Source organism: Gymnoscopelus microlampas (genome assembly GCF_963454915.1).
Source record: "Gymnoscopelus microlampas genome assembly, chromosome: 6".
NCBI classification, from domain to species: domain Eukaryota; kingdom Metazoa; phylum Chordata; class Actinopteri; order Myctophiformes; family Myctophidae; genus Gymnoscopelus; species Gymnoscopelus microlampas.
In genome coordinates, this window is record NC_139943.1 from 25,520,908 (window position 1) to 25,546,302 (window position 25,395).

The 25,395-nt window shown below is 42.9% G+C and overlaps 1 protein-coding gene across 1 annotated transcript in view; it reads right to left on the reverse strand.

Moving 5' to 3' along the window:
- Window positions 1–25,395, reverse strand: part of kiaa1549la (KIAA1549-like a) — a 90,895-nt gene that overhangs the window by 43,071 nt on the left and 22,429 nt on the right. The window contains exons 2-9 of the mRNA XM_084059508.1: window positions 11,076–11,822; window positions 9,930–10,169; window positions 9,336–9,513; window positions 8,788–9,086; window positions 8,541–8,656; window positions 6,212–6,434; window positions 3,771–3,904; window positions 987–1,155 (exon numbers count right to left, since the gene is read on the reverse strand). Of these exons, the coding sequence (XP_083915634.1) occupies window positions 987–1,155; window positions 3,771–3,904; window positions 6,212–6,434; window positions 8,541–8,656; window positions 8,788–9,086; window positions 9,336–9,513; window positions 9,930–10,169; window positions 11,076–11,822 (2,106 nt within the window). The remainder of the gene's footprint in view (window positions 1–986; window positions 1,156–3,770; window positions 3,905–6,211; window positions 6,435–8,540; window positions 8,657–8,787; window positions 9,087–9,335; window positions 9,514–9,929; window positions 10,170–11,075; window positions 11,823–25,395) is intronic.

Here is a 25,395-nt window from a genome sequence, read left to right on the forward strand (position 1 = left end):
CACTTGGACAGATCAGTCCCTTGAGCTTGTTAGCCAACTCGGCTCAGCTGGCACCCAGGGCAGAGGGAGGGGGGTGGGGAGAGTGGCAGCGGGGAATCAGGAGAGAGGCCAAACATTTTGTGCACTCAATAAAAAAGAAAAAGAAAGTCTTTTCTAAAGACCTATGTTGTTACTTGTGACCATTGTACAAACTCTAGTAATGGCATTATGGAAATTATTGGAAAATTGCTGTGTTGCCATGGCAAAATTCTGGATTTTTAAGTGACAATTAACAGTGAATTTAAGTACTTTCCGGCTTGTCTTATGCATCGTCTGCAAATTATGCAAATCATGAAGTCCTCATGTTCATTAATTCACTCATATCATTTGTTATTTGAACTTAACGATTAATGATGCTGTCAGTGATTTCCTCTGAGGAGGCAGCAGTGACACAGCTTGAGCACATATGTACAGTATTGTACACTACAACATCCTGAGTGTTTATTTAACTCTGGGAGTTCAAATGGACCGTTATGAGTCAATTCATACACTCACAGGGGAAAATTCAGTGTATGGCTTTTGCAATAAAACTCAAGATTTTGCAGTGTAGAACAGTATGTACTCTGTGGGCTAGAAAGAGGAAGAGGATAGATTGTGTTTAAACTGTATTGTACCAAAGGGTGAGGTAAATGATCACTTCTCCCGTGCTGTTTGCATTTTCTGTCTAATAAGATATTCAATCAATCAATGAATAGTATGACTGTAACAAAATAAACAACCTGTGAGGTTGGATCCAAGGTTGGTGTTTTACTATAAATAGTTACAGTACTACCAACCAACTCCGACAAATGCTCTATCCGTTCTGAATCTAGTCTCATCATAACTCCGAATTAATTTAACTCTATGATAAAAATAGTCTATGTATCTTTCTTCAGAGAAAAAACTAAGAAATCAACATCTGAAAAATTCAAAGTCAACCCAGAGTGCAATGCGGGAGTACTACTTACGCTCAGCGATGAGGAGGGGTGGGTAGAAGAGGAAGTATCCCACCAGCTCAGCAGTCAGCTGGTTGAGGAGGCCACTGGAGATGGTGCCGTTGAGAATTGCATCCTGGTTTCGCACCACGTACACCAGAGATACTGACGGAGAATCAGTCTCCTGGGACACACTCTGGATCTGAGAAACACACACACACACACACACACACACACACACACACCACAGGTAGACGTGCATATGTTTCATGAACACTGGCAGACACATACCGCACATACACGCTTACAGAAATATTCCCTCCCTAAATCTCCCTAAATTGAGGCATTAAATGGTTCCAGATACTGTACAGTGTGACAGGGTTCAATGAACAACGCTTTTTAAGTCTACAGTATAATAAGGCACATTGCACTACAAAATAATGTATCTGAGTCACCATAATAAAAGGGGTAGCATGAGATATGAGGAATTCCAATCACATTCTCCATGAGCATAAATATTTCAGAGGATGAATTATGAATGACCCCTATATCTGTCTGTTGGGCCTGCTGAGACCTAGTTTATGATTATGATGGTATATGCATGTATATCCTGCCGTCATGGGAGCACCTCAACAGTCAGACAGAGGCGGGGGTGGGGGGGGGGGGGGGGGGGGGATAAAGAAAGGGGAGAGGAAGAGAGAGACAGATGAGAGATGATAAGAAAACTGAAAGAGATGACATACATAGCATAGCACACTGGGATATTATGGCATTATATGGGGAGGCTTGATGTCCCCTGAAACAACCAATTTTAGCTTGGCATTAATCATAACATGGTAATTAAAGCAATACATCGCTATAATTCTACACCTAAGCCCTCCTTTATAGCATTTATGGCCACACACACTGCCTAATGTTTGCTTTTTGCCATCAACAATGCAGTACATTTGGCTTTGTCTTTTAATTTTGCAGTAAAAGTCAGATAAATGAAAGTCAAATTACAAAGTTGGTCTGCTTGACAAAGATGCCCTAAATTATTCCATTTATAGCGGTGAATTAGTAATGAAACCAATATTCCCTGTATCGTTTATGTGTTTTTTTCTTGTAGGATGAGACCAGTTTTAATAATTCAGCTACAAACGCAGAAAGGTACATGTACATTCAGTAGAGTGCGTGTAGACTGTCTGCGGCATGTGATGACTATGTTTTGGGGTTGGGCATGTGTAACGGAAGGAGCAGTAGGGGGGAAGGGATATAATAAGGGTAGACAGTATGGAAACAAACATTTGGACCCATCGAAAGGCAAACTCAAAGTCCAGACGTAGCATACACATACACACCAGACTCCACAAGGGTCCGAGCTGACTAAAATGTAGTAGTGGACCTCAACATACATCTGTGCAAAGCTCAATGTGGCCACGTTGTAATGTTCAGGTACCTGTGTTATGCATCATGCATGACTGTTTTACACCAAAATGCACCATTGCAGTTTGTTTTAGTTGTTGTTTTAGTTTTTTTAGTTTTAGTTGACCTGTCTTTAGACTTGGCAAATGTAATGAGCTTTTGCATTTCAACTTGCAATTGCTCAGAAAGTATAGGACCTTACATAGTGATCGTTATACACTTACCTCACCAATAATACCAACATTTCTTCAAAACTAATGTTGGTGTGACCAAAACGCAAGTTTGACGAGTTTGCATTTCAGTCTGGAGCCTTGGCTTGTGTGCTGGCATAGCCTACTGTTTCATGCCTGCAGTGTTGCAGGAAACTGGCTAAAAGTGTAGATGCAAACTGGACTGCACTGTGTTCTGTTGGTTCTGTTGCTGCACGTAAGAGAGATCTCGGCAACGAGATCCCGCCACAACAAAATGCACACTGGACTGACAGCATTGCTCAAGCAGCACGTGAATAAATGATAGGGTATGCTTTATTAAACATTGCAGATTTATCTTGTCGAGAGACAACGATCAAAGGAACAGCAGCAGCATCGTTGATCTAATGAAAAGCAACATAGGACCTCTGTAGACTACTAAAAGAGAATGCTGTCAATTCCAACAACAATTCCAAATTAGTACCAAATCAAGTAAGAACAAAATGCAACAATGTAAGCCTATCCTGATAGTAGGCTTTCTGTTGCACGTCTCTTTGTCTCTTTTCCTGTGTACAATGTGTTTTTAATCCTGTAAAATTTGAAATATCCTCTGGGCTACAGCAGGTTAACAAAATGTGATAAATTAGGCCCACAGGTCGAATATGACATCAAGGCATTTAATAAAAAAATTGGCCAATGTATGCCTATTCTTGCCAAGTATTCGCCTATTATGCAGACATGCAGAGAATAGGGACGCTATAATTCATGTTTAAGTACAACAGCGTTGGTTGTCTTAAGTGGTTCAGGCCGCACCCACCAGCAGTTTTATCCACATTCAGATGACCGACTCTTAATATCTCACGATGGATTCTGCACCACTGCCCTAAACATGTAGTGTTGTTGTTAATAAGATTAAACACCAAAGCACCTGGGAGGAAGTAGACTAAGAAAGGGGAGGAGCCAAACCAAGTTACTGTCTCTACACAAAAAAAGGAGGTGGTGCCCCCAGAGGCAAAAACATGTTTTCCCCTTTCTTTTTACCGAATGCATTCCAAGATTGCCTTACTCTTGACTGCCTCTATTTTGCAGTACCTGTCCAGAACCTTTGAACAGAGACTGGTCAATATAATAAATAGAAATATGGTGTATACAGTCATTGCAGACCACAGTCAGTTGCTACACTAAAAGAGATAATGATGAACACAATGATGAACACATACAGTACCTCAACAGTCAATCTGTTATAGGTTTCCAATACTTTGTCCTGGGCTTCCTCAAAGGCATTCTCCAGCCTCTGCTCCAACATCTGGGCAAAGCTGCAGGAGTAGATGTGGTCTGTCGGACCAACAAACCTCAACACTGGGGGAAAAAAAGAGTGGAAATTAAAAGTAAGCAACAGACAGGAGTGTCAGGGTGGTGTACCTGCTCACCTATTGTAAATTGTGGCTTTGACTTTGTCCCTGCCCTCTTGTAGTCTCACCAATGCACTCTCTCTCTCTACCCGTATCCTTTGCCAAATGGAAATAGCGACCCTGGTTGTTGAGGTGCATTCACATTGAGTGCAACACTATTTTTATTTTTCTATTTAGAGTAGCCAATCATTTTTACCCCCTTCTTTCTCCCCAATTTAGTCATTAGGCTACGCCAATTAATTCCTCCCCCCACACATTTCTGGGTTGTCACTGCTGTTGTATCCCACTCCTCACCTGCCAGTGAGGAGCCCCCACCCAAAGGACGTAGGGCCTTCATCCCACTCCTCCCACCCAACACTCTCCGCTGACAGGTGCCACCCCAGCCCATAGGAGTACGTGCAATGACCATTATCACCCCCCCCGCCCGGCTTCCCTAACCCCAATTGTGTTCGCATAGACACCCGACAAAGTCGGATGCACCACGATGGATTCAAACCCACAACCTCCGTGGTGGTGGGCGCCACCCGAGCACTTACACTATTTTTATTTTGAGTGACAAGATTAAATATTAAGTCAATGATGGGTGGTACATGTTCCTGTAACACACAGACAAGTCATAATTCTCGCACATTGTAACCACATCGGGTGGTCTAGGCTCTAGTCTAGAGGAGAAAAGTTGACTCCATAGAAGAATGAAAAACAGAAAAAAGTATCAAAATCATGGCTCTGAGTTGCAAAAGATTCATTATGCATTACAAATTATTTAGAAATTGGATTTTGGTGAAATTATGGTATGAGACATCAGTCAGACATATGAGTTTGGAGCGGCCATAGCTTAGTGGGTGGAGAGGCCATATGGCAATCAGAATGTCACCAGTTCATCGTGTCATCAGTGCCCATACCCTAGGTGGGGTTGGTCAAAGGGCCTTTCTTTGTGGAGTTTGCATGTTCTCCCCGTGTCCCGAAGGGTAGGTACCCTCACAAAAAAACATGCAGTAATCCTGGTCTCTATACTGCCTCCCCCTGGTCAACCGGGGCGCCTGATGGAGGGGAAAGGAACTGATTGGAATAACGTGTTCCTTCCACGTGCTAAGTCCTACCGGGGAAACTCGCCCCTGTCAGTTGATAAGAAGCGGCCTGCTCACTCCTCATGCATTGAAGGAAGCATGAGCTCAGTTCGGGGCTCTCCCCAGGCTGGCAGAGGGAGAGTAGCGCCCAGGATTACAGTTTAGGCAATTGGCACTGGGTGAAAGAATTGGGTTAAGAAATCGCTGCTCAGTGTCTCTGAGCAAAACCCTAAAGTGCTCCCCATCATCATGACCATCTGAGCAGCCATCAGCTGGGTGAAGCTGAAACAGAATTTCCCCGGCGAGATTAATGGTTTACAAACCCCAAAAAAAGAGTTGAATTCAAGGCTTATGTTTTGAAAGAATAAAATCTCTTCTACTACTGAATGATCAAGTTCAAATCTTTAATAATTCAGTGTTACCACAGAACAATCTGTTAAAGTCTCTCTAGTTAGTTGAACAAAACTAATTATCTTTTTTATTATGGATGAATATAATTTTCCTGTTGACTATTTTAGTTTCAACATTTTGCTGAGTAAAATCTGCCTATCCAATTTGGGGTTTTTATTATTATGTGTGAGCAGTCATGCTGAAATCTGATTCTGAATAACTTTCTTAGGTAATACAAAGGCTGCTTTTAGCTTTACCTTGCTCTGCAGTCTCAGGAGTTAGTTTGGGCGCTTTGGTGTGATTGCTGAGCAAGGAGAGGTGATGAGTATAGGAGGATTTCCATATTTGGTATGTGTTCTTCCATTTCCCTCATCTGTCTCTTTTTTTCTGTCAGCTCTGTCCAAGTAGGTTATATTCTCAAGGTCACTTTGCGTCCATTTCTGTCTCACCCTCTCTGTCACTCTGTGCCCTCAAGGCTGTTTTATACTCGTAAAAACAAGTGACTGTCCACATCATCCGGAATCCATGTATAAAATGAACATAAAACAGCCTTAAGCCATGATAGCCTACTCTTTTTTTTCTCCTTTCTCACTCCCCCTCCATTTTGAATTATGTCATTTGATCCTACACTGTAATCTTTGTGCTGTTCCGTTCTCCAACCTTGCTTTCTCACAGTGACCTTCTGTTATGGCACTGATTGATTTAATCTGACTGGATTGGAAACGGATATCAAAAATAATAGCATACAATTCAATACAGGAGAATGGATTAAGCATGTTGACCCCAGATGTCTTCACCTGTCTTGAGCTGCAGATGCACGCTTGGGACAGGCATCCAGGTTGCCACGGGAACCAGCACAGCTCTTACCAATGGCGTGTGCTGCCTGATGTCTGAAAGCAGCTTGTCAAAGCCATACACGTTAAGGGCCTCAACCACGATGGAGGAGATGTACACCGTTTTACCACTTGCCACATAGTATCCCAGTGTCACGTTATAGGGACTGCATTCGTCTCGCTCCACCTATAAGAGAGAGAGAGAGAGAGAGAGAGAGAGAGAGAGAGAGAGAGAGAGAGAGAGAGAGAGAGAGAGAGAGAGAGAGAGAGAGAGAGAGAGAGAGAGAGAGAGAGAGAGAGAGGAGGGGAGGAAGAGAGATAGATAGAGATTAGATAAAGGCAAAAAGACAAGAGTAGTTGTCTGTAATGTTCACTGTACTAATGTATAAAGCTGGAGACGAAGCATGATGATCAAAATTAGTTTGAAAGCATTTCAGTTCTCTCTAGAATATGAGCAATTATGGTTTCTGCACATTCTGAATACAAATGGATCATAGAGTCTATGAATATTTATAATCCCTTCTTTCCCCAATCTGCCTTGAGGGCGAAATGCAGTGTTAGCCCTGAATAGTCATGAATCTGACTAAACATGTTGTGAAAGATTCCGATAAACAATTGCTGTGCGTCAAGGCTAGTATTTCTGGAGCTGTACGTCGCCCACTCGCCGTTACCCTCTACCCTGAGAGAGCTGGGCTAGCTTCAGCCACTCTTGGAACAGCTGTTGCTCTTGTTGCTATGCTCTCCCCTCCCTCCATCCCCCCCCCCCCCCCCCACACACACCCCCTCCCTCCTCTCTTCTCCTCTCCCCTCCTCTCCCATCCCCTTCCCTCCCCTCCCCTCCCCTCCTCTCCTCTCCCAGCTGAATGTTAAAAGCTCCACTATAGCTGTCATTCCTGTCATTGCTTTGATCACATTACCTCATTATGTCCTCATCCTTGCCAACAGAAATTCAGCAAAATGTGCTTATTATTCAGGAACCATTTATAGCAGCCAAGTTTATGTTTTAAGGGCTGTCCACACCAAGAACGATAACTATAAAGATAACTTTACTGTTTTAAAAATTGTTCTAACTCAAGTGGATAGCGGAGTCCACACCACAACTATAACAAAAATGGCACTGATGAATGATACCCTTGGGATCACTTTCAGAGCTATTTATTGAACGATAGAAACACTGCCAGTATCTATTGTTATAGTTATCTTACAGTAGTAGTTTAGCGCCAATTCGTCAGAAGATCTCCGCAGCCATTTGTCATGAATAATTTGAACCATGTTTATCATGAGCGTTATTGTGTTGAATTCAGATGGATTTTGATTGAAACGGACCAGCTCACCTCACCTCATCAAAAATAGCCGATCTACAATTTCACAGCTTGTTGCATTGCGATGCATAGTGAGCTGGTATATTGGCTATTGCCGAATGTTTCTCCCAGAGTAGGTATAATAGGGTTCAAGTGGCTGCAAAAACAAACGGATAAAAATAGAAGAAAAAAAAAACACAGACAGCAGACCGACATGGCGAGGAGAGGCAGGGAAGAGAGAGATAGAGAGGTAGCATGGCGCAAGAAACGCAGGGGGAGAGATAGAGAGGCAGGCTGGCACAAGGGGCACACAAACGTTCAAAAGAGACAGGCAGGCTGGCAGGAAATCAATAGACACACTGAGGCAGCCAACAGATAGCAAGTTAGAGATGGAGAAACAGAGCATTACTTGACATGTAAAGTAAGGAGACTGAGAGAGGTGTGTGCGTGCGTGCGTGCGTGCGTGCGTGCGTGCGTGCGTGCGTGCGTGCGTGCATGCGCCTGGATCTGTAGAGAGATAGAGAGAGAGGCGAGTGGGAGTAAGAGAGGTGGAGAGTGATAGATATAGAGGAAGAAGGAAAAGTCTACATGAGGACAAACAAGGACAAATAAAGGCAGTCAAAAAAGTGAGAGCAGCACAATTAAGTCAAACCCTGACTCTACAGGAGCGATAAAAAATAGAATCTATTCTCCATTTATCTTGTTGAAGAGCCATTATATTATGCAAGTGAACGGATATATATTTTCGTGAACGGAAATGACGAACAGATGACAGTTTCCTGTGTACAACTTTTGTGTGGCTTGAGAGACTATCAGGAAATGTTCAGTACCATATAGTATCGTAAAACCACAGACAGTGGTCCAAGTCCAAGTGAAACGTTTTTTTTGTTTGCTTTGTTTTGAAAACTCCAATCTAGACATCGACCCACCTGCAGGTAGGCGTACGAAAAGCATGGCTATTGGTTACTCAATAAGAGCCACGGGCAACTGACCTGTGCGTGGGCATTGGTGTCGTTAAGGGCTCTCTGCAGGGCATGGCTCAGACCTTTAGCCAGGTTCTGTTTCAGGATCAGGTCCAGTCGGTTTCTACGCAGCTGGATGGAAAGAACTGGAGAAGGATATATAAAGATATTATATAAGCTTGATGCACGCACACAGCTCCCCCTGGACTATATATGGCCTCTGAGCACTAATTAATTACAGCATAATTAGAGACTTGCAATCAAAATCTCCAAGTACCTGTTCTGACCCAATACTTCTCGGTGATGTTGCAGGGTACAGCACTCTCCTCTGCACTTGTGCTGGACGGAGGCTGTGTTGTGGTGGCTGGAGGTAACGTGGTTGGGACTGGCACTATCAAAGTGGTTGTGATCACTGGTGTAGTGGTAGTAGTAGTAGAAGTTGTGGTAGTAGTTGCAGGTGTAGTAGTTGTAGTAGGAGTGGTGGTGGTGGTGGTAGGAACATTTGTGGTGGTAGCAGGAACAGTTGTGGTGGTAGTAGGAACAGTTGTGGTGGTAGTAGGTGCTACAGTAGTAGTACTGGTAGTAGAAGTAGTAGCGGCAGCAGTAGTAGTAGCAGTTGTACTACTAGTAGTAGTAGTAGTAGTAGTAGTAGTATTATCAGGTTCAGTGTTAATGGTGATGCTAGGCTGACTTGCAGCCGCCACCGTTGGTCTGAGGCTAGTAGTTTGTTGTGTGGAATTAGTAGCTGCAGTAGGAGTTGCTATGGTCGAGGTGTTCGTCGGTGTTGTTACAGCGCTCCTAGTGGTCTCCGCCTGTGTTGTCCACGGCTGAGCAGCGCTCATGTTGGCCGTGGTAGTTGAGGGCGTGGTTGTTGTCACAGGTGTCAGCTGGAGGCTGTCACTGGTCACAGTGTCCTGGCCGGCGGTGTGCACGACGTGCGACGCACCGGCGGAGCCAGGCGGCGTGCGCTCTGTCGCCACAGCGGACGAACCTGGAGTCAGGGCTGTCACGATTACACATTAAAGTTAACGATTAATTGTCGTAGAAAATGATTGCGATTAACAATTTAATTGTGTTTTTGGCGTTACACATTGGAACACATGAATCACAACTTTCATTTCTGTTTGGTATTTAGGCTTGATGATCACAAATTGCACAGGGCAGATATGACAAATAACGTAAAGAAGAAATTACTCACACATTTAATAATATTATACTTTTCAAAATAATAAAAAAAATTGCAGAAATAAGCTGATCAGCTATTTCTGCTATTTAAAAAAAAAATACAAATGTATGAACATTTTTCTATATGGAAACAATTCTGACGATTAAGCAAAATAATTGCGATTATCTCAAATAATTGCAATTATCTCAAATGATTGTGATTAGGCGATTATGTAATAATTGTGACAGGCCTACCTGGAGTGTGCACGGACGTGGTGACGGGAGGCAGAGGCGGGAGCGTGGCAGTGGCCTGAGATGTGGGAGTCGGTCGAGAGGCGTTTCTGGAGCGCACGGGCGCAGTGGTGTTCCACTGCGTGGAGAAGGGGCTGGTAACGTTGTCGGGAAGCGTGATGTCGTGGTCGCCTGGTGTGGTCAGAAGAGCTGCAGGTACGGTGGGCAGGTCCCAGGCTGGCAGGTTGCTGCTCACAAACTCCTCTGTAGGGAGGCCAACATTTGGGTATTAAAACATATTGACATTGTATTGATCATATCGTTGCTGTCGGGCAGAAACCTTGTTTATTATAAACCGGCCACTGCCGTGGGCGGCAGTGGCTTAGGGGCTAAATAATTACAACATTGGTTCCACTGGAGCACGGATTATTTTTTCCATTTCCTGAAAAGCAACGGTTTTGTAGCGCTTGGACAAGGTTTCCACCCAACAGCGACAATATGTGGAGTGATCAATGTATTATGTTTTAACAAGGGAGCTGCTATGACACAGAATATCTTGTTTTCCCCAATATCGTTGTGTTTTAACAAGGGAGATGGTACTGTATGACACATAATATCTTGTTTTCCTCACATCTTGCCTCATATATCTAGTCAACAAGAGATGACGTCAATAATTTCAGCTAACAAGGCTGAGGTCATGTGAGATACAATAAGAGATCAAATTGTTTGGGATGTAAACTGCTTGCACAAAACTTAGTACATGATAGCAACAATGATGAAGAAAAGGTGAAGAGGAGTATGAGGATGATGGTGGTGATGATGTTAATGATGATGATGGTGAGAATGATGATGATTATGATGACATCTATGATGATGATAATGATATTGAGGATGATGATGATGATGATGATCATGATACTGATGATGATGATACTGATGATGATGATGATGGCGATGGAGATGATGATGACGACGATGATGATGATGATGATGATGACGATGATGATGATGATGATGATGATGAGGATGATGTTGATGACTGGTAGGGACAGCTTTGATAGCTACAACTAATTCAAAGAGATACATTTAACAGTAATATTTGGAACATAAAATCATTTAAAAAAAACTGAGATATAAAATCACATCTCTACATAGTGGACCATACAGTACCTAAGCTGGAGCTGGTGTTGGAGCTGGAAGCGTTGTTGCCAGCAACATCCCAAGAGACGGTGTCTGATCCTGTTATCTGATTGTCTCTGCTGATGGCCGAGGAAGAGGAGGGCGACGAAGAGGCGGAGGGTGAAGATGAGCCTTTGGACATGGCATAGGACGAGGATGACTTAGTCAATGATGAAGATTTTGAAATTTTGGTCCAGGAAGCTTTAGACAGCAGCCCTAATGGCTTCCTCACGGCCAGTGCCGGTAGTTCTGATGGCTCTGCCTTGGCCAGCATTGTGAGGACTGAAGAGAAGGCAGCCTGCTCTCTGTGGGTCTCTCCCTGCCCCAGGAGCCCCTGGGGCCCCAGTTGCCTGAGCCAGGCAGCTGGGTCCCTAGACATATTTGGCGGGTCAAATCCCTCTGTAACCACCGGCCTCCAGTTGGCCCCTACTTCGGCCCAGGCCCCGGTTCCACTTGCGATCCCACTCTGAGCAAACACTTTGCCCTCAGCTCCACCTCGGACTCCCGCTCCAGCTTCGGCCCAAACTGCTGTTCTGGCCTCAGCCGAAACTTTGCCCTCAGGCCAAACTCGGGTTCCAGCTCCCAGAAAAGCATCAGCTCCATTGTTGGCTGCGGGATGAGCCAAAGCATCGCCCGCAGCCCAGTGTGTGTCCACGGTGCCTGAATTCACTTTGGAGGACACTGCGGGGTCCTGAGGCAAGGTGGCGTGCTTTGATGACTCATGATGACCTCTCTCATCTGGAAAACATGTGTGACAGAGAGAAAGAGAGAGGATTCATTGAAAGAGAAAACGAAAACAAGGGAAAAGAGTGAGAAAGGAAGACAGAAATATGGAAAGACGTGAAAGAAACAAGATGTGTTAATTGAGTTTAATTATGAGTGGAGAGCAGCATTATTATTCTGAAGGGTTGCAACCGACTGGATGATGACTGCTTTGACTACTCCCTCTGTGCACATGAGTCCACGCACGCAATATGAAGGACTGCCCTGAAGACTTTGTTATGGTTCTGCAATGCAGTCTTCTTTTAAGCTATTTTTTTACCCCTTTTTCTCCCCATTTTAGTCGTTATGCCAATGAATTCTTCCCCACACACATGTCTGTGTGTTGCCACTGATGTTGTATCTTACTGGCTCACCTGCCAGTGAGGAGCCCCCACCGGAAGGACGTCGTAGAGCCTTCGTTCTACTCCTGACAGGTGCCGTTCCAACACGTACAGTAGGAGTACGTGCTGTGACAAATATAACCCTCGCCGCCCCGGCTTCCCTCCCCCAACCACGGGCCAATTAGACCCTCGACCAAGCCGGATGCACCGTGGTGATTCAAACCCCAAGACTCTGCGGTGGTGGGCAGGTACTTATACCACTGCCCTCCCCAAACTGGAGATTGTCTTCAGTTTCTATTGAGCGTAGTGTTCAGAGACTTGTGAGCCTACATGCCCAGATGCCCACCGATTCACAAACACACAAATCTCTCTCTCTCTCTCTCTCTCTCTCTGTCTCTCTCTTCTAAAGGGATAAAGGACCCTAAAACTGTGACTGTGGAAAAACTGTATTAATCTGTGAAGTAGGTCACTTATGTTTTTAGAGGATAAAGCATAGGGAATTAATTTAGAGTACATAAACTAGGACACACACAGTGTGCCCTAATCAGCTGTGGTTTCACACATACTAATCTGATCATGGAATTATTATTCCTAGAATAAACACATCCGGGGCACGCCGGTAGCTTCCTAGACCACCAAATTGCAATGTCCTACACTTTATTCTGATTGGAGACCTATGTTGCATGTCCTTCCCCATTTCTGACCTTATTTTCTTGTCTTTTTATTACTCTTTCTAAATAAAAACCAAAACTGCTCCCAAAAAATAATAATACACTTATGTGTAGAGGTACACCCAATATGACTGCAAGGTTAACTGTGAAGACAGAAATGATGCAATGTTTGAAGCTTTAAATCTCTGTAGATGAAGACAGTGTGAATACTTTTCAACATTTTAAGAAGAAATTGTTCAGATATTATAATTAGACAGACCCGGAACACCAAGGATGGATTCCAATCAAAATATTATCACATTCTTCCAAAATTCTGTGTCCTCTCCTCACACAGTATATGGCCAGAACAAAGCCTTATATGTTGGCAGACTGGGTTGATTATCCAGCCTAATACATTCAGTCTCAAAGGCACCTTGGCTTGGTGGAATTGAAAGATGGAGAACCGGGCTGGCTGGCTGGCTGACTGACAGAGTTTATTGCATTTGTTCATTTGTTCTAGTTGAAAGAACTGACTTGGCGTTAGTCCATAGTGCATTTGTAGCTCCTCTGTTGCTGGCACCAGTGACCAAGAGAGACTAAAAGTGATAGAGAGAGCGTACACACTGCAAAATCCTGAGTGTTAATTTAACGATCAATAAAATCAAACAAAAAACCAACATAAACAAACTGACAAGCAGCGATACCCAGGTAAAAAAAAAAACACAAGGCGTAATTAACAGATTTTAAGAGAGAACGGAAAAAGACGGTCAGATAGAGACATTCAGGGTCCCCACACATTTTTAGCAATGAATTTCCAAAACTTTTCCAAAACTTTTCCAGAATATTTAGCCCAATTTCCAGGCCTATATAACAATCATTCGGCGCAATAATGTGTCTCTTACTCCTATGTAGAATGCCCAAAGATAGGCAGTGTAGCAAAAATAAAGTTTGAGACATACATTAGGCTGCCGTCACACAGCCCGTTCGGAGAAAAACTACTTATGTTACATATTTCGTGTAATATTATTCATGTTTATGAAAATGTTTTGTTTTAACAAAATCAATAGCCAAAAACAATGCATAGCCAAATATTTTTCCAGGACCCTTGATAAATTCCAGGACCTTTGATGATGTTTGATCAATTTCAAACCTTTTCCAGTACTGGATTTTTTTATTTTTTATTTCAAAATATTTCCAGGAATTGGAGGTCCGTGCACAGGCTACTCCACATACTGTACTCATTCAGTTTGTAGATGTCTTTTTTCAACCTAACACCATGTGCGTGTGTGCATCCGTGCATACAGTATGTGTGTGTGTGGTTGTGTGTGTGTGTGTGTGTGTGTGTGTGTGTGTGTGTGTGTGTGTGTGTGTGTGTGTGTGTGTGTGTGTGTGTGTGTGTGTGTGTGTGTGTGTGTGTGTGTGTGTGTGTGTGTGTGTGTGTGTGTGTGTGTGTGTGTGTGTGTGTGTGTGTGTAGCCCACACTTCCCATACTTCCCACGCCATCCATGTCCCCACAGAGGATTGGTTAATTAAAAGACAGGGTTTCTAAGCAGGGGAGGCTTTATAGAACTAGCAGTGAGCTTAGCTACATCCTCAGGATGCCTGGTGTTAAGCAATACAACCACTCCCCAACCTATTAACTCCAACCATTTCCTTATTATAAGGTATCATGATCATAAAGCAAAACAAGAAATTAACCCTGTAACAACGGACGTTGAATTAGCCAACTATTAAATTACAATTAGTTTCCAATCAGACTTAATTATTTCCAACCTTTAATTTTAAATGTTAAATTCCCATTTGTCCTCGTTCGTGCATCACAGGCTGGGTCCACGCTGCAGGGCAGATTTGAAGTGAAACAGAGATAGCAACGTCCATAAGCCTCAGATCTACACTCTCACGATGTGTCGCATACTGTACGACAGTACAGGACTCCGTTGTACAACTTAAGATCTGTTCACACCACCAGGAGCGATTATTTTGTGCAATTAATTCAGATTAATTTACTCTGCTGTTTGTGTTATGAGTACAAGCACACTAAGCGCGATTATGTCGTGGACGATGAAGCGACGTCATTATTTTGGATTTTTCAGCGCAAATACAATCTTCCACCTGAATGAATGGAGGCATCACCAAAATAAAGGTTTGATGTGAAATAATTGCGACGCATTTTCATATTGTTTATTCGTGTCACTCCTGGTGTGTAACAAGTATAAATTAGGCAATATTGAGACAAATAAACATGTTTTGCTGTTTTTTAGAAAAAACATACAACGTATCAACGATTTAAACAATTGGTCCTCCTGATGATAATTTTGTGAGCAGTAGCAGCTTTCCAAGGCAAGCATGACCTGAAACCACCATCACAGTATGGACCTATCACCCACAGACAGAGACACCTGCTCACCCATCAAACACTATGTGTGTGGTCCAGCCTCAACAACCTCAATGACATCACTGTTGTCCTTGATATTGAAATTGTAAATATTTGCTATATCATTTATAATTACACACTCTATACAATGTAATAAGAACTGTGTAACGTTTCAAGAATCTATTGATTCCTCCCCACGTGCTCTCGCTCTCTCTCACACACACACACACACACACACACACACACACACACACACACACACACACACACACACACACACACACACACACACACACACACACACACACACACACACACACACACACACACACACACACACACACACGTTTGTCAAGCAATACTTCTGGAAAGGGTCCCGCAACAAAGTATAAATTATCCTTTACAGCTGAGGCACAGAATAGTAGGCCTAATAACAATATGTTGGTTTTGAACAGTGGTAAGAGTGGGAATGGTTTGACTAGGCTATCGAGGAACCCTCATTCTAAACAGAGGTCACCTCGCAGTCAAATAGAAAAGCAATGTCTGTACTGACGGCAATTAGAAATTGGATTGCCTTGAACAATAGATCGAGTGAATGGAAAAATGTAGAGTAGAGACGGAGGAAAAGGTGCCTTTGGCAACGGGATATAGAGATGGATGGATGGGTGGGTGGATGGATGGATGGAATGGTACGGTACGGTACAGCATGTGTAACGTATTTTGTGTGTTCTCTCCTCCAACAGTTAGCCACCTGCTCTAGCTGAGAGCAGCATATGGGATTCAGACCACTGATGGTAGAACAAAGCACTGAGAATGTAGAACCTCCAGTGAGTACAAAAATGGACAAGTAGAATGGATGGATGTTGTGGTGGTCTGATTTATGTATTTGCGCACAAAACATGGATCACTTTGTGCCATTTCTATGTGAGCTTACAGGCAGATTATGAAAACCACGGCATGGAAATAGTGCACAAAGCGCTACAAACCATTTAGAAAGCTTTAGACGAGTGCCAAGCTATGTATTGACCACATCCCCTTGCCAGCTGGCACTGTGTGCTGATGCCCCTCTCAATCTTCATGGATGCCAGCAAAGCTCTGTACAGCCATGCCATGTGCCCAGTGGTCAATACAAACACTCTCGCCAGGGTGTCTGAGTGGCATATCGGTGAAGCACTCGCCGACCACAACAGAGGCCCGGATTTGACCCCTCAATTTTACTCCGGCTTGGCCGAGCGCTCCCACAAACAAATTTGGCGGTGTTCGCCGTCAGGGGATTCTGTTAGAATGGTAAAAGGTGCGATTATATAGCGCTTTCACAATGTACATTACGTTCATCCATTCAGTGGAATCTATGCAAGGCATGACCTGCTCATCGGGAGCAGTTAGGGGTTAAGTGTCTTGCTCAAGGACACTTCGACACGCAGGAGGAGCCAGAGATCAAACCGGCAAAGGCAACCTTACGATTCCAAGATGTCCGCTCTTGCTCCTTCACCACTGTCACACCTGTGTGCTTCTCACGGCACTAGACTCTACTCTAGACTCACAAGTCAGTCTCTAAATACTTAGCTCAAATAGATACTCAGGACTATCTCCCTGCTTTTGTTGTTAAAACTGGGTGGAGGCAATTAAAAAAAGAAAAAAAAACTGCTTTACAGAACCAATCTAAAGTCTTTAGGGCGGTCCAACTACTTAATATACTGTAAGAGCAGTTTCATGACATGTTTCCAAATCAGTCGGCATAGGTTTTTTAGCAGCCATTCTCGCCTCTCTTCTAGAAACTGGCTAACACACACACACACACACACACACACACACACACACACACACACACACACACACACACACACACACACACACACACACACACACACACACACACACACACACACACACACACACACACACACACACACACACACACACACACACACACAATTGGTTTCAAGAACAATCACGAGTATTAAGAGTGGGCGGACTGGTACAGTCAAAAGACTCTACTGAATGTGGTTCGATGTGAGACAGTGGGAGTCAGGATGATCCAAAGCCAATAGATTTATCCAACAGAGTGAAGCCCTTCCAACAGGATGGACATGTAACCATTTCCTGGAACTATTCATAGCGTCCATCTGTCTGTGTGCAGGCGAGTACAAGAAATACGCTACACACGGTTAGATGAATGAATGAACTAATGAATGAGGACAGATAGAGTGACAAAGATGTGTGGATATAATAGTGACAGTGAAATCAGTAGTAGCAGACTACACTGACAAAATTACTGTAATCAACATTTTGTGGAGAAAAACACAGAGGACATTTTCCCCCACATCATAATGGTCTCCTCACAAGAGAATATTGGGATTTAGTTAGGAAATTGGCAAGGTTTCCCCTGTAAATTCCTTCTTTTCAGACAGATTAATCCAGCCAAGAGGAGGAAGTGAAATGTCAACACTGTCCAATCTGTTTATGTGAAACTTTTTCTTTAGCTGCGTAAAGAGACACACGTGCAAACATTGCACACACACACACACACACACACACACACACACACACACACACACACACACACACACACACACACACACACACACACACACACACACACACACACACACACACACACACACACACACACACACACACACACACACACACACACACACACACAGAGGGAGAATAGAATGTAAGGTAGTATAGAAACATTTGAAGGGGGGAGGAGAGGAGAGGAGAGGAGACCACTCCACCAAACACATTAATCACATTTCAGGGCCAAACCATCGAGTGAAGAAACAAAGGCAGCATTAAGAAGGAGACTGAAACTATTTGAGGTAACCACAAATCAACAGCCCCACTCAGCTTAACAGCGGGGAGGCTTCTGCTGTGAGGGTCGTCTTAGCAACTGCAGGGATGCTGTCACCACGGCAACCATTACCATAGATAAAGAAGGCGACAGAGATTACTGTGCTCATGTGATATCTAACCTGTCTCTCAAAGTCAACAAGAAAAAAAAACTAAGATTTCACACTTTCGACTTTGCTGCTGAATATAGGATAAAGTAGGTGAGGGTAATGTAGTAGTAATACAGAGATAATTACAGTGTCAAAGATTTTACAGATTGTAACATCATTTGTATTATTATTAATTATATATATTATGTTTTTTTTATTATTGAACTCAATAGAAGAATACATAATTGGATAGCTGCATTCTCTGACTGATGATGGAAAATAGTCTTCCAAACATACACCAAAATCATGAAGTCGCCTCCACTAGATCATGGAATGATGTGAGGACTTGAAGTTGAGAACAACACGCACACCAAACTGAGGTGCAGGGAATCCAATGCCCCAAAAATAAATCCAAATCGAAAAATGAGTCCCGCACACACTGGATCACTTCCGCACTGAATTTATAAAGATCACTGACGTTTCAGTCAGCTATAAAACGTTGGTGATTTTGACTAAATTCAGTGCAGAGGCGGTCCAGTGTGTGCAGGATTCATTTTTTTTCTTTGGATGATATGAGGATTTAACATACTGTTCCAACAGGCCAAGGATAAATGAATAATGGCTCTCTAAAATGCTTATTCATCTATCAATAAAATGTTCACTGCTGGTGAATTAGGAGGATTGTATGCTGGCTAACAGGCAACACGAAAAAAGACTACAGTCAAAAACATTCAAAATTACTCTTGATCTAACAAAAAGACTAATAATTTAGGAAAAATGTTTATTGTGGATGTATGGAGCTCAGTTAAGTAAAGGAGAAACAACACAATTTTTGACTCACTTTCTCCTCAGGCTAGTTGCAATTTATGTGGGTTTTTTCAAAGGGTTCTAAAAATAGTTCTTATGTTCGATACACATACAAGCTGTTAATGCACATATTGTGTATTTCTGACAACATAGCTTTGCATTGTGGCTCATGCTGTGTTGTGTCTTCCCTATATGTCCACTGAAAATTACTTTGCTGTGCTTTATATAGAACTAGAAAGGCCACCGGCTGGCTGAAAAGCTAGCATAGTATGTCTATGTATGGCATTATGTTCAATGGGACAGCCTGGATCTCAGTAGAACTGAATGACATTCTATGAGCCATCGGACAGTTCAATAGATAGACCACATAAATTGAACCAAACAAGGGCTAAAAGGTTTGGTGCAGTTTGAAAATATTCAGCCGCTTGTGATGGACTTGATTTATTGTGAAGCATCACTCTTTCAAGACATCTGTAGCAGATAATAACCCCCCCCCCCACACCCCACCCTCTCTCTCGCGCTCTCTCTCACTTTACTGCCACTGTCTGATGTGTTACCTAATAAAGCATAAGTGCCAGAAGATTATTCACAAGGGATTGAAGTTGTATTTTGCCCTGATTTGAACTAGATAGGCCACAGGACTGCATGCACAGGTTCGGATCAGATAAGATCACTCAAGTGCAAAAAGTGTGGACCCCATCTGTGCAATTAAATACAAAACAGAAAATACAAAACAATAAAAGAACTGGGTGATCAAATTAAACAGGACAGGCAGTACATTTCAAGTCAAGTAGCAACCAAATATGGACTGTTTTATGCTGCAATATTAGAAGAATGATTTAATATATTTTTCCAAACCTATTTGTGACATCTACAACCTATAAAGTTGCTGTGAGCAAAGGGGAGATACAAGATAATAATGCTTTTGTGATGTCAACGATGCATTGCAGTTTCTTTGAAGTTCTCAGATGGGCTTGTAAGGAAAATAACCTGAAATTATAATACATGGGATTAACTATCAGTGAAGTCCCTGTGTTAATGATGTCTCATTTTACAGCCTTGAGCCTTCACTCTATGCTTTCTAGATTTGGTGTTAGTGAACTTATATCAATACAATTAATTCAACTGTCCAATATCATCAAATTAACACGTTTTTAGGGTGGATTTTAGGTCTAGGACAGCTATGGGAAGTGGTTGATGAATGCTAGGCTCATACATCACCAGTCTGACATTTGCTCAAGGTCACATTAACACAATTCTACGCAAGTAGAAAAACAATACAACAAATATAGACATAAACACATTTGGCCAAAAAAGCAGAAGGCAGCATGGCGCCTGATCTGTGCTGCAGGGCCCCATGTGACTGACTAAGGCAGTCATGTGACTAGCTCCAGGGCACTCGCTAGGTCAGCCAGTCTAGCATAAACACACCCAGGGAGACATCCTGGGCTGCTGGGAAGTGTGCAAGTTTAAGCGCACACACACGCACGCACGCACGCACACACACGCATGCACGCACACACGCACGCACACAGGTAGAAATAGACTTGAGAACATGGCACACTTGGGCACACACGCATCTTCTTATGTATAATACTAGAGGTCCGCCCTGCCCCCTTGCATGGGGCTCTAGTGAGGGCTAGCTTATTTTGGGGTTACAAAATTGTGGGATAAAAAAAAAAAAAAAAAAAAACATCCCTGGAGACCCTTGGGGGTCCCTGGAGACCTAGTGTGGTCTAGCTAGCCAGAGATTAATGGGGTACAAACAAAGGGAGAAAAAACGAAAGCGAAAGAAAAGTGCACGAATTGTGTGTGTGCATTGCTTGTTGGTCGCGCGACCTGGCAACCCTGGGCTGAGGCAGTCGTGGGATAAAATTTTAAAATAAAAAAATTAAAACATTGCGGACCCCCAGACCCCCGCGAAACATCGCGGACCCCTTGGGGGTCCCTGGAGACCTAGTGTGGTCTAGCTCTGAGATTAATGCAGTACAAAGGGAGAAAAAACGAAAGCGAAAGCAAAGTGCACGAATTGTGTGTGTGCATTGCTTGTTGGTCGCGCGACCTGGAAACCTGGCAACCCTGGGCTGAGGCAGACAACACACGGCGAACGGCGAACATGTTGCTCGCGCACCCAGGCAGACACAGACACGGAAACTGTAAACTGTAAAGCCACAGCCACTCCCAATTGTATAGATAGATACAGTAGATAGACAGATATTCATACACATTCAATGATTCACGCTCCATTCCACTCTTGAATGCACAAAGATATAAATAAATAAACATATATACTACTCCCCCACCCACACACACACCCCCACCCCCATCTCTCTCACGTTATCACCATCAGCTGCACAGCAATGGCTGTAAAGTAAACCACTTAAACCCATATACAGTACTTCATAAAGTCCTCCAGGGCTCTATGCTTGGTCCACTTCCTGTACTCTGAATCTCTTTGCCAAAAATAGTTGATCTGTTATCTGATCTGATCACCCATTTTCTCCGATTGTTGGCCCCCACAATAAAACATGTGGCAAAGGTTTATGAGCTAGATTTGAAGCCCAAAAAGTGGATGTGTCAGATGGTGTTGAAGGCACCACGGCAAACCTTTGCAGTGGGGTTCTGGAAGTGTCTCATGAAAGCTACATACCCCACAAACACAAAGATTCGGTGTGTCCTCCACAGACGGACAGACAGATTACAGACATTCGTGTTTTTTGGGTTCTGGATAACCACTGGTCCGACCAAACTCCCACCCCCGCAGTGCACAACCCCAGGTCATCGGTGACCACACACCAAGTTTGAAGTTAATCAGTCAAACGGTGCCATAGTTATACCCAGGACAGACACACAGAAATGCCAATTAGGGAAAGGGTAGGTTTCATTGGCCCAGTATATTTGCACATATCTAGAATTTGCATTTAAGCCATCCTAACTCTCAGGGCCCCTGTGGGAGTAGTTAGCGTTTCCGCGTCTTGCTCAAAGACACTACGAAGTCAACAGGATCTAACAGAGAACATTCCCATTCCCAGGCTATCGCTCTAACTCGTGAGCCACTGCCATCCCCTGGTACACTGTCATACCGTAGCATAGTAGCTGAGGACACTGGGGTGCCAGGGTAATGACACACTCATCTTGCCATTTACTTCTTCAGATGAAAATACCCAGCTCAAAACAATTACATGTGTTCATTTACAATGGATTACAGTATTCCAGCTATGCACGTATGCGTCTTTGCATCTACACCAAGAGATGTACGTGCATGCACAGACACCGACCTGCACACACATGAGCTACAGAAAACTGTTCTGCTGTTAATCTTTCATACTGTAGCCTCCATATTTATGAATATATTATATATTCATGGAGTGAGCCACTTAGATTCTGAATGTCATTTTGGCATTTGCTCCACACGTAACGATTCACAACTAAAAGCATTACATTGTGGACAATAGCATATAATAACATTGTTGTCTGTACTCAGGAAAAGGTTTTATGCGAGGCACGCTCCCAAGGTCTTACCCATGTGGCCGCACCAAATGGGAGCTGTAAAGGTCAATGGTTTCTCTCTAATCTAATGTAATGTGTTTCCCATGCCAGAGGTGGGACCAAGTCCCTATGTTGCAAGTCCAAGTCGAGTCTCAAGTCTTTGCTCTCAAGTCCCGAGTCAAGTCCAAGTCAACACAGCCAAGTCCCAAGTCAAGTCCAAGTCCTCAGCTTTTTGTTTCGAGTCCCACACAAGTCCTTAGCATTTTGGTTCGAGTCCCACACAAGTCCTAACCTTTTGTTTCAAGTCCCAAACAAGTCCTAACCTTTTGTTTCGAGTCCCAAACAAGTCCTAACCTTTTGTTTCGAGTCCCAAACAAGTCAAAATGTTAATTCAAGATATGTAAAGATTTACATAAATCATGAGCATTTTTCACAATTTGCATTTGTTTTAAAACATGGGTTCTTCCAGGCCAACAGAACGCAGATACTGTACTTTTAATATCCTCCTTGAGGACAGGGTTTAAAAGGGCCCTTTTTAATGAATATAATGTAATTTTGTACAATCTGTATGGTAGAGTATGTTACTACAATATAACTTATACAATCAGGGTGGTTGTATTTTGTCTCCCTGCTCTTCTATTGAGACATTTAGATAATGTCAAAGGCCATGTCTCACCTAGACACAGGATCTGACACAAATTCAGTGTATCCTCTGATCAAGCAGGCAGGCTCTATTATCACGATGGTGAAATTTCAGCACTTGCACTGGAAACCGCGTTCAAATCCGGGGTAGAAGAGGAAATGTATATAGCCCTGAAGTGGTCAATGTATGTTTTGTATTAATAACCAAAATCTACAAAGTAATTGGTACCTAAAATTTTCAAATAATTGTAGTGGAGTAAAAGTAGGCTAATATCTGCCTCTCATATGTAGTTGAGTAGAAGTAGGTAGCTGATATATTGCACTTTTACCTTAGCGCTACGTAGGTATACTCTTGGTTGCTTGTTTTTGCAGAAAATGCACTTAAGACTTCTGGTGATTAGTAGTTTCGTTCCCTACCTATGTTGAATGCACTTGCCACTTACTGTAAGTCGCTTTGGATAAAAGCGTCTGCTAAATAATGTAGAAGCAAAAGTACTGAAAATTGCAAATACTTCAGTAAAGTAAAAAATAAGTCAAAATTGTACTTAAGTAAAGTACTTGAATAAATGTACTTAGTTACTTTCCACCACTGGTTATAGTTTGCACTTAGCACGCAGTAATGTTAATGTGAAGTATAGGTCTTGCCTTGCATACTGCTTTTCTCGTCTTGTCTATCTTTAAAACCGAAAGCTATAACTGCTGGAGTTGACATTTTATTCCACCTGGCTTCAGTTCCAGCAGCGACGGCAGGAGTGAAGCCGGTGTGTTGTTTGTTTGGTAACGTGCAACATGTGGGCCAGTGTTGCCAAGTATCGGGAGAGAAACAAGCAAACCGACTTCCAAAAACAAGCCAAAAACAAACCAAATTTTGTCCAAAGGTTAGGGTAAATAAGCAGCTTTGGCAACACTACACTAGGTGTCGTGTCACTGACGGCCGGGATTTCTGACTAATAACATTATAGTTGATGCACACTTTTTTAAACATTTTTGGCTTGCTTAAGTGACTTGAAAGTGACTTGAAGGTGACTTGAAAAGACTTGAATTTTCAAGTCACGAGGGCTCAAGTCAAGTCAAGTCTCAAGTCTTTAGTGTTCAAGTCAAGTCAAGTCTCAAGTCTTTGGCATTCAAGTCCCAAGCAAGTCCAAGTCTATTTTTGATTTGGTCAAGCAAGTCTCAAGTCATCAAAATCGGGACTTCAAGTCAAGTCGAGTCTCGAGTCTCGAGTCCAAGTCCCCACCTCTGTCCCATGCTCATCTCCCTGCACCGCATGTAGCTGGCCTGCTGTGCCCGGGGTCATTTTAGAGTCGTTTTTCAGAGTTCACCCAGAGACCAGAGATGGGTAAAATGCAACAGGGTAGAAATGTTACTCTGTTTAATTTGATTCTTAATAGCTTTTAAGTTGGATGCACATATTTTTTCTCTGATTTATTTAGGACTATTTAGGCCATTACAAATAATCATGAGTGAGAATGTCTAGGGCATTGGTTCTCAACGTGGGGTCTTGAGGGGCTTCCAGCATTTTCAGAGCATGTTTTTTTTAATGATCAATCAATCGGTTGTGTTCCGGTTTGGGTCGATGGAACTAACATAGTATACTTTAAGTTCCTATTTATCGGTATCACAAAGGAAACTCATTTTTAGAGGGTTTCAAGAAAAAATACCATTACTTTTATTTGTTTTTATTTTTTCTATTAATCATATTATCATTAAAATCTTAGTGTTTTGCCAATTATTTGGGGGTCCACTTGCTCATGGCCCACCAGTGGTCCTGGTTGAGAATCACTGGCCTAATGCATACCACACTGGAGGTCCTAGAAATTAAAAAGTTTGAGAATCACTGGTCTGGGGCAGCACAGGCCAGTGAGTTCTGATCAGCCATGTGACAGTATACTTAGAGGCTTGGTGATGTCAGCTTCCATCAAGATCATCTGCACTGAATGTCTTCACTGCCTGGAAATTCTGTAGCGCTAGCCTGACAAGAGACAACTGTCATGTCACTCATGTTTATGCTTACAGTACTGTCTGTGTTAGCTAGCCTTTGATTTTATTTGGATCCTTGCTAAAAATGTGTTTGAACAACATCAATAATTTTTCGATCGAATTAGTCAGGCTTGATTCTATAAAGCATGCTAAAAGCATGTCTCAGTGGACATGCTTTGCCTAGTATGAAATCCAAATCATATCCGTTTCCATTTGCCTCTGGAATCCCAAGTTAGAATTCCAAAATTAGAACACAGAGCTTCCATAAGATAATGCCTGAATACTGCTTATCCAAACTTCAGGCTTCATGGATTTGATCAT